Raw genomic sequence first — 17,224 nt, 5'->3', positions numbered from 1 at the left:
TCCATACCTCCATTTTTGCCACATCCCAGCAGATTTTCGTCATTAACAAGTACGGAATGCTAAACAAAGCATGAGCAAGTTGCTTTGAAATGCCTAATATAATAGAGTTGATTGGATAAGGAAGACGAGGCAGTCTTAATATAATATGAAATTAACCTTAGATAAAATAATTTTATTCACTGACATCATCAAGAGTCGGGGGGGGGGGGGGGAAAAGGGAGCATAGCCGCTGCCCCTCCCAACAGCAAATCAGACGCGGTGCTTCTTAGAATAACACAACCAACAAAGGTTTGAGTTTAGATAAAACCATATTATAGGTTTGGATACTAAAATCCCAACATAACAAAATGATCACAAAACACACTCAGAGGCCATTGATGTGAGGGTCTGTTTCTCTCCCTCCTCAATCCCACCATTGATGCACAGCAACTCCCTCGTCCCTCAGCCTTCCATAAAGTGCTACACATTCCCAATAAGCCCTCTTGCTCTTCTTTCTTTCCCCATTTTTCCATTGGTTGTTGCACTCCAAAAACAGTTCATCCACCAAACCAATAGTCTTCCTCTTCATCATCTCCTCAGCTACTTCTGCTTCTGCTTTCATCACAACAAACTCATCTTCCCTCACATTCTTCATCAGCCAGTTCGAAACATCAGCAGGCGATGCCACCCTCTTAGAATCTCCTTCAGGTAACGTGTTCATGCTGTGAAACTCAAAGTCTTGATTCCTAGTTGGATAGTTTTCATTAAACCATTGCATTGCACCTTTGTTCTCCTCCTGCAACCCCGCATGGATGAAAACTCGGCGTGAGTAATCTTCTAAAGAATCTCCCAACAAGTTGGGAAGATATTTGAATCTCTTCAAGTACACTCTAGATTTGGCCAGAGCCTTCCGCGGAGGCTCAAGCAGAACATCTTCCAAGCCTTGCAATGCTGTTTTCTTGGCATCCAATGCCAGCTGCAGAGGCCGCCTCTTTGCTGAGGAAACTACTACCTGATTCACCAAACTTGTTTTCCTCAATGCCACTATGGTTGAATCATATCGCCGAAGATACACAGCTCTATAATTTGACAGCTTTTGGAAAGCATTTGAGGGGTCACTGCTCAATTGAGTAACCAAAATGCCTCCAACTTTCACAACACGATCAACAAATCTAGCATCTCCAATGCGCAATGTCAATGCAAAATCAAATGTTGCATTCGGGAACAGTCTTTCTTGCTCCAAATCAGATTCCGACACGAAGTCAATATCATTGTCATTCAAGAATCTTGAAGTATCAACTACAGCCCCGACACCGGAGCAAACAATGAGAGCCTTATCGCCCTTTTTGATAAGGCCCCCCTTGGCCAGATCTTGCAACAACAGATCGAAGGATTCAAGATCAAATGAAGCAGAGCCGGGGTCGTCATAATAAGAACTTGAATCAAGTTCCCTTAAAATGGACACCACAAATGGCAGTGTAAGAACAATCATGGCCAAAAAGAAGGAGCGAGACACAACACGCATTACTCGCGAATCAGGAAACTTAAGCACCAAAATGGCATCTGAATTCAAGCCAATCCCTCCATTATGCAAATACTTGATCCCATTTAGATTCTTAGCCGAAAACCCACGAGCCACATCCATATCTTCTCACGTTTCCACCTCGAGTTCTCACTCAAAACAACGAATTTGAATCTACAATCGCGTAAAGTTTCAAGCTTTCTTTCTAAGTAGCAAAAGCCAAGAACTTTGATATATAAACAAAGATTGATTCTTTGAAGGAAATAAGACCAAAACACCAAGAAAAGAATGATCTTTAGCGAGTGCAAAACCTGGAAGCTGTGTGGTTTCCACCCACGAGGGCCACACGAGTAGTTTTGATTCTACACCAAAGGAGCAACAGCACCTTAATTCTCTCAATTTCCATACTTCCTATCTCTATATTCTCTTCCTTTTTTTTCTTCACCCAACCCAGATCAGATCAGAACCAGCCATTCACATTACAGATTCCTAGAACTCACCCAAATGTCATTCAGAAATCTGAAACACAACAAGACCTGCGTTTGGAGAGCCAGAAACGACAGAGAACAAGAAGAGAGAGATGGCTGTGGGGGTGTGGAACGTGAATAGGCTTTGTTGTGTTGTGTTGTGTTGTGTGAGGTCAAGATCGATGGGCTAAAAAGGGGGTCTGTTGTTTTTATAATGGAGAAATGATGCGCTAAAAATGTGCGCTAGATGGATTTTTGTAAACTTCTCAGTTTGCTGGCTAAGCTTAGATTACTTGAATTTCTTTTACTTTAATTAGGTTTTTTCAGCTTGCCGTGTGAGAACAGTGTCTTAATTTAGGAAGGATGTCTATCTTCTTTATGCGTGTGTGTGGATAATATCAGAGAGGTTATGAGTTGGGTTTCTTTTATTATGTTTTAATAATCTTGATATGTTATTATTAAAAACAAATAAAAAATAATAATCACCTTACTGCGTTTTCAACTAACATAATTACTTCATTAATTATGATGGATGCTTGCTTTACAAGAGTTTTTAAACTATTAATTTTCAATAAGGTGGTACATCCTATCTGTTGTTCTTCATCACCGACACATGCTGGAGAATCCTTAAATTGAGAAGGGCCTTTTTCCCTTTCATGCTCTTGGTCCCTGATGTATTTCATGCACACTTATTGGTCCTTCATGCATTTCGTTTTCGTTTCACGTATTAATCTAGAAATCTAGGGATTCAACATCTGACTTGAATTGGGTTAATTGTTGAGTTCAATCTGATTCCGACGTAGCTGGATTAAATGTAAAGAAGAGGAGGAGGAGGAGGAGGAGGATATATTTATTATAAAAAAAAATGCTGGAGGTGCTGAATCGTTCCCTTGATTCCTTAATTAAAATGAAGTGTTTTGTTTTTAAACTGACCTTTCGCATCAGCTTGATTTTGTTAACGATGAGTTTCATTGTTTTGATATGATACATGAAGTGAGAAAATAAGGATGAAATTATATGTTAAAACCATAAATTTATTGTTTAAAGTTAAAAATGTGAAAAAAAAAATTATTTCAACAATTAGATTATCTTCTCTTTTTTTTTGCGATTTTTTTTTACATAATCTTTAAACTTAGTTTGGGTTGTCAAGGCTAAATCCATCTTCAAAAGCCTACATCCCATGCTCTTTCATAATATAAAGATATCTATTTATAATATTAGTTTTTTTTTTTGTTAAAAGTTAGTTTTTTTTTTTGTATCATTTTAATGTGCTGATATTAAAAATAATTTTTTTAAAAATAAAAAAATATCATTTTAATACATTTTAATATAAAAAATAACCACAATTATACTTCCAAAAAGATTATTAATCTTGTGTTGTCTATTGTTCTGAAAATAGTTCTTGGTTGGTTGATTGACCGGGAATCCATAATTTAAAACCTAACCCTCGATCAAGTCGGGTTTGATTTTGAGTTTGATTTTGTTTCGAAGCTCATCTAATTAATTAGAAAAATTTGAATGATAAGTAAGTTAATTCAAAATTTAAGTGATTCGGTGATAATTCAAATAAAAACCTAACCCTCGATCAAGTCGGGTTTGATTTTGAGTTTGATTTTGTTTCGAAGCTCATCTAATTAATTAGAAAAATTTGAATGATAAGTAAGTTAATTCAAAATTTAAGTGATTCGGTGATAATTCAAATAAAATATGACTAATATTTTTTAAAAAATTAAAAATTCAAGACAAGATCCTTTTAATTTTTAGTTATTTTTAAAATAATATTGTTTTGAATACATATAAATAAATACACTTGGGTGAACCATTAATTTAGACCTTATGATTCAGTAGGGGTTGAGTCAATAACTAGTTTAATAAATTATAATTGACCAACCTTCTTTAAAAGAGAAACTGCATGAAGCTATTTCGTTTCTATTTTTAATTTTTTTAAGAAAAGATAGCACTGTTTTGGATAAAAACTAAGACAAACTAAAGGGACTTGGATCAGCTTTAAGAAAGGTAATGGACCAGACCAGGTCTCTGAGCTATGATATGATAAATCCATAACTAGATTAATGAATTATGAGACCCTATTTCTAGGTTTTAGATTTTTTTGTTTTTTTGCCTGTAGATTTTTTTTTTACAGGAGTAAGGGTCCAATTTAATTTTAGATTCTCCTTTTCTCCGACGAAAAAGAAAGCCTTGCCACCATAATAAAATAAAAATTAATGATCGAAAATATGGTGTTTAGCTAAACCAAGCTGTTTAGTATAGTCTGTACTAGATGATTTGCTTGCACTCTGTTGGATTAGAAAAAAAAATAATGTAAAAAAATATAAAGGCATTATTAAAAAAATGTTTTCTAGCTCAAAAAAATAATCAAGAAAAGATTATGTATATTAGACAATATTTTTTTAGATACTAAACTACATTTGTTTTAAATAAAATATTTATGTAGTTAAATATTGGATCAATGTGGACTAACCCTAATTAATTTATAAAATTCATAGTCTATGTGATAACATAAAATAACTTCATGAAAAGTAAATTAAAATAAATTATAAAATTAAATTTCTAGCATACTCAATATTCAAGGGTGAATATAATAAAAAAATAATTCAAATAAAAAAAATTCTGGTCAACAAAGATAAACTTGTCAAACTCATGATCTATATCATAAAATGAGATAACCACATAAAAGTAAATACACAATAATATATGAAGGCTAATTCAAATTAATTTAATGTTGAAGGAGTAAATTGAAAAAAAAAAAAATTTAAAATAAAACAAAAAAATATTTCTAAAAAAAGATAAAAAAAACCTTAAGTCAATCCGAGTTAAACTACCAAACACACAATATGAATCATAAAAAGGTGATAAACCCATAAAAACTAGAATGAAAAAAAAATTGATACTTAATCTCTAACTAACTTAATATTGCAAAATAAAATTAAAAAAATATCAATTTGAAAAGGACAAAAAAACCGATTGAGTCAACTCAAGACAACTTGCTAAACTTATGGCTCAGATCATGAGATCAGGATAATTTTATACAAAGCAAATTAAAAAAAAATATGAAACTCAATTCTCAAACAAACCCAATGTTGAAGATTAAAATTAAAAAAATAGTTTATTTTTTTTTAAATGACTTGAGTCAACTCGAGCTCACCCACCAAACTCACAACCTATGTCATGAGATTGGGATGATCCTATATAAATTAAAGCAAAAACCAAGATTAATATTGAAGAATGAAAATGACAAATTTTTTTTAAAAAAAAGACATAAAAGGACTGAAATCAACCTAGAGTAACTTTCCAAACTTATATCCTAGGTTACGAGGACTAAATCACCTCATAAAAAGAAAATTAGAAAAAAGAATTCATGAAACTCAATGTCTAACCAATTTAATGTTGAGGAATGAAATTAAAAAAAATAAAAACAAAAAAATATCAATTAAAATAAAAAAAACCGAATTTAACACAAAAATAAAATGGCAAGACACCTTGCTATTTAGAGAAGAAATATCACTCTCCTTTACGTAAATAAAAACTAATAAGAAAAGAGAGAAAGGATATAGCAAAAGAAAAGAAAACTCTATGCTCCTTTAAATTATACATGTGCCACTCCATTGGCAAGGAATTTTAAAAATAAATTCAATGCCATCAAGAAAAGCAACGTTCTAACATTGGAGGAATCCATAAACATTGCTAGAGCATGATGATCACCTTCAAACGCTAGCACATGCATTGCACACACTAGTCTCTTTGTCACTATCTATTAACCCAACTCTCTATAATTGTTTTTATTTTTAAATTTAGTATCTCAAGCCTTTATTATTATAAATAAATAAAATTAAATTTTATTTTGCAAAACTAAACATCAATCACATGTCAATATTTTTCCTCGACTCCACAAGATCCTCATAGTTAAACAACCAAAAAACATTATTAAATCCAATCCAAAATAAACTTAATGTAAAAGAATCAGTTGAAAAAAACTTATGGGATAAAAAAAGGGTTAATTTTTTTATAGATCATGCAATTAAGTTCATGATTCTTTCAAGAGAAAAGGACTAAATATTTTTTTTAAAATTTCCTCAATAGCTTCAATATTTTTAAATCAATGAAATTTTATTCAAGTTTTTCAAACCAAGTATCAGTTAGAAGACAATATCTTTTCTTGATATCCTGGGATCCTATAACTTAGAAAGTCAAAACAAATTACTAAAACCAATCTCAAATAAATGCAACTTCAAAGGAACAAATAAAAAAAAAGATCAAAATAAAAAAAGCCAATAGACCAAGAAAATTATAGAGAGAGAAAGAGAGAATATTGTGAAATATTATTATAATCCACGATATTTTCTTTGTATGCATAATTTCTTTTGACATAAATTTCAATTTTTTATACTAAAACCTCATCATGCGCTCCTAAATGAAAAATTTGACAGTTAAATTTTTTTTATATTACATTAATATATAAATTAACTAAAAAACTTTTATCTTTCAAATAAAAAAAATATAAATGAATCTAATTGTTCAAAAATCATAGGCTGGATTATTTTTACCATGTACAGGAGAGAATTACAAAACAAAAAAAAAACCTAAAGGCATATGGTAAACTTTGTCCTCTACATGTATGAAACAATGGGGGTTGAAATAGTGTTTTCCCATTACTTTTTTTTTTTAATCTTGACTTCTTTTTTGGTTATTGATTTTTTTTTAATCTTGTCTTTTTAAATATATTTTGTTTAGAATTATGATCAATAGTTTGTTTCAATTGACATTATATAGAGTTTTTTAAAGTGCTTAAAGAACGATCTGACATTAAATTGATGTTCTATTTGAAAAGTTGAATTTAACTTAATTAAACATAATTAAAACTTAAAGATCAAAATTGACATTAAAATAAATTTATAGAATCGTTTTTATATATTACAACTAAGGCGTGTTTTTAGCATTTTTAGCCCCCTAAGTTGTTTTTTTAATTTTTTTTATTTATAATCCTTGCTTAATGTGTTTTTTCTATTTTGGTCTTGAACTTCATTTTTATTTCATTTCAATATCTGAGTTAGACAGATGAGAGAATGGATGGTTAAAAAATAGGAAAGAATAGAGAATATGTCTGTTACCTCGATTATGGTCATGAAAAAACTCAGTCTTGGTGTTACTTGAGAAAATAGATTTGGACTCAATAATTTTTTTAGATGTGGGTTGAATCTGAGTGTTTAACCAATTTTTAACTAATTTGAGGCTATAAATCAATTTAATTAGGTTACTAAGATGTTTTTATGTATTTTCAGCTTAAAAAAGATTGAGAAATAGAGTTTTAGGATTCAAAATATTGATGACCTGAATTTCTAGTTATTTAAGATGGATGATTGCAGAACTACAAATAACATATCATCTAATTTATTTCTTACATAAAAATAGGGTTGGACAACCTCTCCATTTACCAATAGAAAAAATGTACATCCAAGTACATGGGCTTGGCCATGTAACCTGGATTCTTTTTTAATTGAATTTTATATTTTAATTTCATCATTTAATAGTGAATTGATTATGAATTGAACTTTATAATTTTTTTTTATAAGGTTATTCTAGTATTATAACTTCAATCATAGACTTGACGAGTCTACCTCGTAGTTTTTTTGTGATTTTTTATTAATTGATTTTTTTTTTAATTTTAATCCTTTAACATTAGATTAATTGAGAATTGAGTTTCATTCTTTGTTTGGATTTGTTTTTTTATAAGATTATCATTATTTTATGACTTGAGTCGTGGGTTTGACAAATTAATCCAAGTTGATTTGGATCTTTTTTTATTTTTTTTTTAATTTTATCATTCAACATTAGATTTATTTGAAATTAAAATTTATAAGTTGTTACAATTTGTTTTTTATAGAGTTATCATGGTCACACGAATTGTAAATTTAGCAAATGAACTCGTAATGATCCAATATTCTGTTGTTTTAATATTTAAAAAAAATATCATATTAAATATATATTTTTTTAATCAAATTATATTTATACTAATTATATATATTATTTTCAAACTCACAAAGTTAATTATATCATATCATATTAACCTCAGTAACGTTTTAAGTTTTTTAACTAGAAAACATGAGCACTTGAATATTTTTTTATATTCGAATCCACGGCATAGCCTGTAACAATAATCTAGTAAAAGTCACTAAAATGCATTTGGTTAAACGCAGATACCATACCACTATTTATCTTTGCGTTTCAAATTTCAAACGGAAGATATCATCTTTACTATATATAAAAAATAAATAATCATTTTAACAATATTCATTCATCTCATCACGTGCGCATGGCACGTGTGAAAACCATTCGGTGGCACTATAGAACTGAAGATCGAAAAAAAACCGCAGCAGCAAAGAGATCTACAAGCAAAGCAAGGCTAAGCTAAGCTCAGAAGTGGACAATAACACAAAAATGGGAGTGGAGAAACAAGTTATCAGACCCGGAACTGGTCCCAAACCAACTGCTGGTCAAAACGTGACCGTCCATTGCACTGGTTTTGGTTAGCTAGCTCTTTTTTTTGACAAAACCCTATTTTTATTTTCTTATTTTGATTTGCAAGTTAGGAATTCTATTGCTTTCTGTCTGGTTACTGATAAAATCTATGAAAGTATAGAGACTTGGGATATGAGTTTTACAATATTGTGAAAGTTTGGGTTTTTCTATACGGGTTTATGAGATTGTTATCGGGGGTGCCTTTTAATTCGTGGACTTATTAGGGCTAGATGTTGTAATTTAGGGTTTCTCGAGGTGGGTTTTTGTGAGTTTGAGTTGAGGGAGAAAAAGTTTTGATTTTTTTTTTTCTGGGGGTGATACAATCCAGGCCAGGTTAAATTAATTGGTGTCTTTGTATGTGAGTTGCATGTCCATGTGATCACGGGGTTCGCATCAGGGGAGTAGTAGAGAAGCATGGGGTGGGAAAGAGCTTAATAGTTATTGGTTGTGTTTATTGTTTGGTGAAAGGATTGGGTTAGATGTTATAATATAAGGGTTTTTTGAGTCGTGTTTGTGATTTGAGCTCCAGGAGGTGAAAAATTTCTTTTTTTTTTTGTGGGTTAGGGAGATAATGCTTGAAGATTGAATTAGATTGCTTCTGTATTATTGAATAAAGAATTAAACTACAGGAGTGATATTGGTTGTTTTTTTATGCAGGGAAAAATCGCGATCTCTCACAGAAGTTTTGGAGGTGAGGAGGATTGTGTTGTTTTATTTTGTTGCAGTTGGAAACTTTTTTATTCAAAAAGTTGTATTTTTTGTCGTAGGCTTGCTATTTGTGGAGTTGAATTTTGTGTTTCTTATTTGTTTGTTTGATTGTTTTATTTCAGCACCAAGGATCCAGGGCAAAAGCCTTTCGCTTTCAAAATTGGCCAAGGATCTGTCATAAAGGGTAGGAGCCTGGTATCATTGTGTTTGCTACGAATACCAATCTTTTCATTTACTTTCATTCAGTGAAAATAAGCAAGCGTTTGACTATAGGATCATGTGTACTTTTTAAAAGCTATGTTGATGAATAGTAGTGGCTATTTGCTTTCTCTATTTCTTCCCCTCATGATTTTAGTGGTGATGTGAACATGAAAACAATTGACCCTGAGATGGAAGAAATGAAGAAAATCCTAACAATTAGCTGATGCCAGTGCTTGTTTCCCTACTTCGCTCTTCATTATGCCTTTTCTTTTGTGGCCACTAACTCCTCTTTTCTTGATATAGGAAGACTTGCAGATTTTTTCTGGCTATTCTTTTTTGTTTATGAAATAGTACACATGTTAGGTGCACTGATTATATTTTTCTAAACAAGAAAATTCTGGCATTACCAGAAATTTTACTGTCTGCTTTATGGAGGAAATGAAATGCCTATTTCTTGATAGATCCAACTGCATGCTTTCTTTGTGTATTCAATTTCATTACAGCCTTGTAGTTTTCACTGGTTATAAGCATGTTACATATCAAGTTAATAGAATCGCTGCTTTAGATGGGCAATTTGCCTCTGTTTGTAAATGCTCAATAGGATATGTTTTGATGAAGAACTTATTATCCCATTCAATTTATTGCAGGATGGGATGAAGGTGTCATGGGAATGCAAGTGGGAGAAGTTGCTCGCCTGCGGGTATTTCCTTATTATTCTGTATTTTTTCAATGCCGCCAATAAAATGGTCTCTCATGCATCAAGTGAATTAAGAATCACTATTTTGTGGTTTCAGTTGAATTATTGTTGGCAAATGCACGGAACACAATGTTTCTGTGATTGCAGAAAAATCTTACAATTGTCCCTTTGCCTTGTCTGAGCATACGGATTGATATTGTTTGAAATATGTATTTTCATGTAGCTTGCAATTCTAATAGTATCTAGGGATACTTTCCAAATAATTGGCAAATGTTAGGAAATCAATCCTCTCTATTCAATCACTTACCATTATATTATGTAAAAATAAAAATAATCATGCTCTTTTCCTTTCTTCCTCCTTTCACATTCACTGTGGCTCACCATTCACCCATTTTCTTGCTCTGGGCGAGTAATTCTGAGATTTTGTTGGAGGTTACAGTTACCCTTTACTTTTTTATTATTATTATTTGTTAAAATTAAGAACACTTCAAATAGCTGAAACTTTTAACATTTTTCCATCTATACTCTGATCCTTCGAACTGCTTACAAATAGCTACAGCATACTTGTGTGAGCATGCTTCTTGATAGATCAAGAATTGGATTATGTTGCTCTCCAAAGTTTCAATATCTAACACAAATGATCTTCTTGAATGATTTTTCAGTGTTCTCCTGACTATGCTTATGGAGCTGGTGGATTTCCAGCTTGGGGAATACAACCAAACTCGGTCCTGGATTTTGAGATTGAAGTCCTAAGTTTGGAGTGAGTAAATCGTGGGAGGGGACTATTCTAAATAACTTGTCATAGACATGAATATTATCTCCCAGCGTTTGATGAACATGTAATATGTTTAAGATGGAGCTATTTACTCTTGTTCTCTTACTAGGAACAAGATTTGTAGCTTGGTTAAGCATTTCGTCATCTTGAAATGAGCAATGATTTGGTGCCAAGCATTATGAAGCACTCAGTTTTCTCATGTGTTTATGCTTTTGCTCGTGCCACCACATGACCAGATAGGTTGTGGAATTGACTGGAGGTATATTAGCACCATAACATGCACTTTAATCAAACAAGTAATTGGCATCCTTGCCTGCGTTCACCCCGACAGCAAACAGACACCGATGTAAAACTCAGTAGTGTTATGTTCTGTGTGTCTTGCCTTGAAAAATTATGCTGAAGCTCTGGATCTAAGATAGCTTCCGTTTGATACTGTATTCAGTTGGGGTGAGTAAATATTATCTGCATGTGTTTTTTAGTGTTTGGTATTGGGATGGATTTAAAAATATTTTTTATTTGAAAATATATTAAAATAATTGTTTTCTTTAATTTTTTTTTTAATATTAGCATATTAAAATCATATAAAAATATTAAAAAAACATTAATTTAATATTTTTTTCAAGAGTATTTTTTAAAATTACATAGAATGCAAAAATAAACAATGTGTTGGCGAAATCAAATAACAGGAAAAGAAGAAGATGCAATTTTGGTTTTCTGGCAAGTCTTGATCTGAGGCAAGTTTCTTAAATGGAATGGAGTTTTGTTAGGGTGAAGACCTCTGACCTCTAGCAGTGACCTTCACATGACACATCAGTGTCAGCCCTCCTCCCACTGGCAAACGCGCACAAACGCAGAAAAATCGACAGAATTTGGAATGGTTGTTGTTGTTATTTTTAAAAATAATTTTTAGTTAAAAATGTATTAAGATAATATTTTTTTTTAATTTTTTAAAATAATTTTTAAACACATTAAAATAATTTTAAAATATAAAAAAATATTAATTTGAAGAAAAAAATAAAAAAATAAATTTTTTTAAAATAAAAACAAACAGGATATTTTCAACGAAAATTACTGGTTGGTGGGCTGTTCTGAGTTTTCAAACAAAGTGGGCACTTTCAACCAAAAAGTGCCGCAGCTGCAATGAGATGTGGCAGGTAGCCCAGAGGACAAAACACAGAACATGTCCAGTAAGGAAGCATCCCATATAATTCCACAAGTGGCACCCCCCTTGTCAAGTTGAATTGTATGGCATTCTTTTTGCTATATTGAAGTCAGTCAAACCGATACTGCCGATATCGGTCACAAAAAATCACCTTTGAACAAGCAAGCGCACCAACTAGTAGAGCACAGTCAACGATATCCGGAAGTGAGATAGCCGCGTCAAGGTTTCAAGAAGGTCTCTATGTTCTTTCCCTTCTCTCATTCGACTCTCTGTATATAAACATGGGTGATCCTCTTAACACTCATCAACACATCGCAGCTCACTTCTTTCTCCCATATTCACTTTCTTCAATTCTCTGTCAGAATTCCCAATTAATTCAACTCTTTGTTTGATCAATATATCAGCCTTCGAGTATTCCATTAGAAATCATAACATGGGTTTGAAAGGTTTTGCTGAAGGTGGTATTGCCTCCATCATTGCTGGAGCTTCCACACACCCTCTAGATTTAATCAAGGTCCGGATGCAACTTCAAGGTGAATCCCACATCCCAAATCCATCTGCCTTACAATCCTATCGCCCTGCTTTTTCCTTGAGCTCTGCTGCCAACATATCCTTACCAACCACCTTAGGAGTCCCTCCTCCACCCCGTGTTGGACCCCTTTCCATTGGTCTACGTATCATCCAATCCGAAGGTGCTAATGCCCTTTTCTCTGGTGTCTCTGCCACCATACTACGCCAAACCCTATACTCCACCACTCGTATGGGCCTTTATGATGTCCTCAAACATAAATGGACTGATCCGGAGACTAATAACATGCCACTTGCAAGTAAGATAGTGGCTGGATTGATCTCCGGTGCTGTCGGGGCGGCTGTTGGTAACCCTGCAGATGTGGCAATGGTTCGTATGCAGGCTGATGGGCGTCTCCCTTTTGAACAACGTAGAAACTACAGGAGTGTTGTGGATGCCCTAGGTCAAATGTCAAAGCATGAGGGTGTTGTCAGCTTATGGCGCGGTTCAGGTCTTACAATCAATCGTGCAATGATTGTGACTGCATCACAACTTGCAACATATGATCAAGCCAAGGAGATGATTTTGGAGAAGGGTTTGATGAATGATGGGATTGGGACCCATGTTATGGCAAGTTTTGTGGCTGGTTTTGTTGCTTCTGTTGCTTCAAACCCCATTGATGTGATCAAAACTAGAGTTATGAACATGAAAGTTGAGCCCGGAGTGGAACCACCTTACAAGGGTGCATTAGATTGTGCAATGAAGACGGTTAGGGTAGAGGGTCCTATGGCCTTGTACAAGGGGTTTATCCCTACAATTTCAAGGCAAGGACCTTTTACTGTGGTGCTATTTGTCACGCTGGAGCAAGTTAGGAAATTAATTAAAGATTTCTGATTATTACTTATGATGTGTTCAACTAAAAATTCACGTATATTTATTGATTTATTTGTTCGACTTCAATTATACATTGGAATCAATATGATTTTTATTCTCCTTCATGATTTGTCTAAGAGAGTGGTAGAACATGAGTACTGATGAACAATAGCCAGCTATGGTTCTACAATACAATTCCTCAGATCATGATGATCAAATGCTAGGTTCTAAACGTGGCTTCTGAGCTCTTCCTTCATGCTTGAAAGACCACTCGCCTCATCTTCACCTCCTGGGCTCATGGCTAGAAGTTTGCTAGACCTCAGCAGTCAGTTCCTAAGGCATCTATATAGATGATCAGAAGTGGGCCTTAACAGTGACATATGGTTCTCCAGGATGCTACAACGAAGCTCATCGTTGCTAGCTTAAGCTGCTGAGGGTTTCCTGATCATCAGATTAAAGATTAAAATACAGCAAGATATTATCATATATAATGCCAGTTTGGAGCATAGTTAGATTTTACGCCCATTATTCAGCCTGCAAGGAGAGATGTCCCAATGACAAGAGTTCAGCAATCATTCATTTTCACTCTTCACTCCTCGTGGTTTAGCCGCTCTCTCACCAGCCATTTTGCTGGGCCAACTTCTCTTCTACAGCAAGATTTCATTAGCTACATGAGCTCGAAATATTCAGCTCTCGTGGTTTGAACAATGATGCTGCATTATATCCTTGTTGCACGTGAATCAATATGCTGAAACACAGTTTTATTGTCGGGTAGTTCGACACCCAAGTAAAAGTTTGTCTGGCACAGTTACGATTATTTTTTATATTTATTCACTTGGTTGTGTTTGGCATATGTTACAAAATAGGAGGAACAAGTATATACAAAAATAATATAAACATGTTTGATTACTAAAAAAATAATATAAAATAAAATTGTTTGTAGATAATTTTAAAATGAATTTTAAACAAATAACAATAGTTGCTTTTAAAAGTTTTTTTTATTTAAAAATACATCAAAATAATATTTTTTAAGTTTTTTAAATAATTATTTTTGATATTAACACATCAAAATAATTTAAAAATATAAAATACTAATCTTAAACCAAAGATTTTTTAAGTTTTTAAAAACAAGAATTCAAACACAAAAACTTTAAAAAATATTCTCACTGGGTTGAGTTATCATCAATTCTATTTATAGTAAAACTCAATTTATTTTTCTAGTAATATTACTTTACTAAACATTCCTTTCATTGACTAGATCTAAATATTCAAATTTATCGGAAAATAAGTATTATATATATATATAAATTAAATTAAACAAAATTATTATAGTTAAACTTATAAAATATTATTCATTGAGATATTATTATTTGTTTTTTCCCCTCAATTTAACCTTTTAATAATGAACTAGTTGATTTGTTAAGTTAATACAGCCTTTTATCTTAATTTAACCTTTTTATAATGAATTAGTTTGTTAAGTTAATATGGATGGATTCTATTTATTTTTTTAAAAAAATTTAATTAATCTTTTTTAATTATACTTGTACTTATAGCTATTAAACATTAACCTATTCTCTCATCCGGAATTAGTTGATTGCCAATAAAAGTTATGAAATACAACCTTGCTTGCCCAGTATTTACTAAGTTTATGGAATTATAAAGTTACTTTTTTCTCCTCCAGAAATTAATTATTACTAAAGCTGATTTATAAAAGAGATTCAAACTTTAAGGCCTGCAGTGGGAATTAAAAAGTTTACCTAATCAGTCGAATGCTAAATTATTCTATTTGCCGGACACTTAACAATGAAGATTCAATTCGGGCAAGGAGGCAAGGTGTATAATTAAGCACTAGATTAATATAATATAGTATATACTTTTTGTATTATATTTTATCAAGGCTTTTGCTAAAAAATAACGTGGTATATATATATATCCTCCACTACAAAACATAAAGTATCACACAGGAGACCACATCACCTTCGAAAACCCCATTTGCTTATATTGAATCAAGTGGAATATTACAACATTATATTGACTCATTACACACATTTATACCTTCTTTGCTCAACATCAAATATAGATTCTATGGTTACTTGAATCACTATAAATAATCATTTTTATTTTTATGTTTTAAAAATATTTTTAAATTTTTTTGAATTTTAATTTTAATTTTTAATTTTAAATTATTCTTTTTAGTGTTTTTAAATTGTTTTGATGCATTAGATATCAAAAATAATTTTAGAAAAATAAAAAATATTATTTTTATTTATAAATAAATTAAAATATTTTAAAAAATAATTATTTATATATTAGTAAATATACTAGGAAAAGCAAATTCGAGCTAAGGGGTACGTGGGGCCATATTGTAACATCGAGGGCCTAAAGTTGGTGGTGTATTTTCCATTAGGAGTGGGAGGAAAATGATGACCACTACATAAAACTTGGACTGTTGGGGATTCGAGAGGAGGAGCCGAACTTTACCAAACTATATGCCTAGATTAGGTAGAAAATCAAGTATTTGGACGAATATCGTAATATTTATTGATTAATTCATATTATTTAAAACACACTCTTAATTTCTTTTTGCACTGGTCATTATATTTATAAGAAGATTATATCTCTAATTATCATAATCTAACAAGAATTTTAATTAATTAGAACACAAGAGTATCTAGATGCATGTCTTAATACTAATTCACACTCTTCAAAACACAGATTTGAACTCTTCATGCATTGCCGGTCCTTGTGTTTATAAGAAAATTACACCTCTAATTATCTTAATCTAACAATAATTCTAATTAATTATTGTTAGATTAATGATGGATCTTGATCACACTTGGAAATAAGAAGATTAAAGAGAGATTTTTCTCGAGTATTGGCTGTTCAAGGCTAATAAAATCTTGAATGAAAAAAGAAAAAAGAAGGGTGAAACTGAAGCAATTGATTTGATTATTATTTAATTTACAAGCAAGAGAAGAGAGGAACAGTGCCCCTGTATCCTGCAACCTATCTGCTGGAAAATTTGGATCATCTTTGATTGCCTTAAAAAGGGAAGACCTTATGATGTTTTGATTAAATATCAGCTCGCCCCCTATGATTCTTGTTCCCTCCACTCTCATGAATAATTTATATATAATATAATTCATCATAATTGATTTTTTATTATATACTTTTACCATTTATTTTATGGGATTTCTATATACACGAGTGCTATCTACAATTAAAAATTCAAGAGTCAAGAATTGTTTTATTTTTTATTTTTTATTTTTTTGTGTGCATAAGTTGGAGCCGGCAATCGATGCCATTTTAATTATTAGTTAATACAAGGCTCTTTTAATTTATTATATTAATTATTTTTTTCCTGTGGGGTCAATATTGCACTATGGAGATCACCTTCTCTCTGCCTTGAGATGGGCAATGAGTATTTTAATTATTAGATTAGCAAGTAGTAGAGTGGATACTTATGAGCAATGGCACATTTTAATGACTATATGATTTAAGGTGTTTATTATCATTATTGGTATAATTACAATCATATCAAAAAAAAAAAAAAGACTTGGGCTAGCCCAGCTCAAGCCTTCAGCTCTTGTTTTCTTGAAATGGCAGCTGAGCCCCATGGTGTTTCAGTCCCTTCAAGTGCTCTGGGTGCCATTCCATGGATCTTAGAAACACAAAAATCTAAGAACCTCAAAAAAAAAAATAATCACATTATGAAAAGTACAAGGAAGTTTTACAACTAATAGAAATTCAACAGAGTTGTGAGTTAATAGATGGTGTTGTTTTTATTTTAAAATA

At 31.9% G+C, this 17,224-nt stretch overlaps 3 protein-coding genes across 3 annotated transcripts; 2 read left to right on the top strand and 1 right to left on the bottom strand.

Moving 5' to 3' along the window:
• Positions 1-403: 403 nt before the first annotated feature.
• LOC105124692 (uncharacterized) lies at positions 404-1,624 on the bottom strand. Its single transcript, XM_011024794.1, has one exon. The coding sequence runs from the start codon at positions 1,622-1,624 to the stop codon at positions 404-406; it is 1,221 nt and encodes a 406-aa protein (XP_011023096.1).
• Positions 1,625-8,331: 6,707 nt separating this feature from the next.
• On the top strand, positions 8,332-11,085 carry LOC105124636 (peptidyl-prolyl cis-trans isomerase FKBP12). The gene is made up of 5 exons (XM_011024735.1): positions 8,332-8,512; positions 9,163-9,196; positions 9,336-9,397; positions 10,062-10,114; positions 10,774-11,085. Exons 1-5 carry the CDS (start codon positions 8,425-8,427, stop codon positions 10,873-10,875), a joined length of 339 nt encoding a protein of 112 aa, XP_011023037.1. The 5' UTR covers positions 8,332-8,424; the 3' UTR covers positions 10,876-11,085.
• Positions 11,086-12,341: 1,256 nt separating this feature from the next.
• On the top strand, positions 12,342-13,554 carry LOC105124635 (mitochondrial uncoupling protein 5-like). Its single transcript, XM_011024734.1, has one exon. It carries the CDS (start codon positions 12,482-12,484, stop codon positions 13,448-13,450), a length of 969 nt encoding a protein of 322 aa, XP_011023036.1. The 5' UTR covers positions 12,342-12,481; the 3' UTR covers positions 13,451-13,554.
• Positions 13,555-17,224: the final 3,670 nt, after the last annotated feature.

The sequence above is a fragment of the Populus euphratica genome, unplaced genomic scaffold (genome assembly GCF_000495115.2).
Source record: "Populus euphratica unplaced genomic scaffold, PopEup_1.0 scaffold35.1, whole genome shotgun sequence".
Taxonomy (NCBI): Eukaryota; Viridiplantae; Streptophyta; class Magnoliopsida; order Malpighiales; family Salicaceae; genus Populus; species Populus euphratica.
The sequence above is the reverse complement of the archived record's forward strand: the minus strand, read 5'-3'. Positions and strand labels throughout refer to the sequence as shown.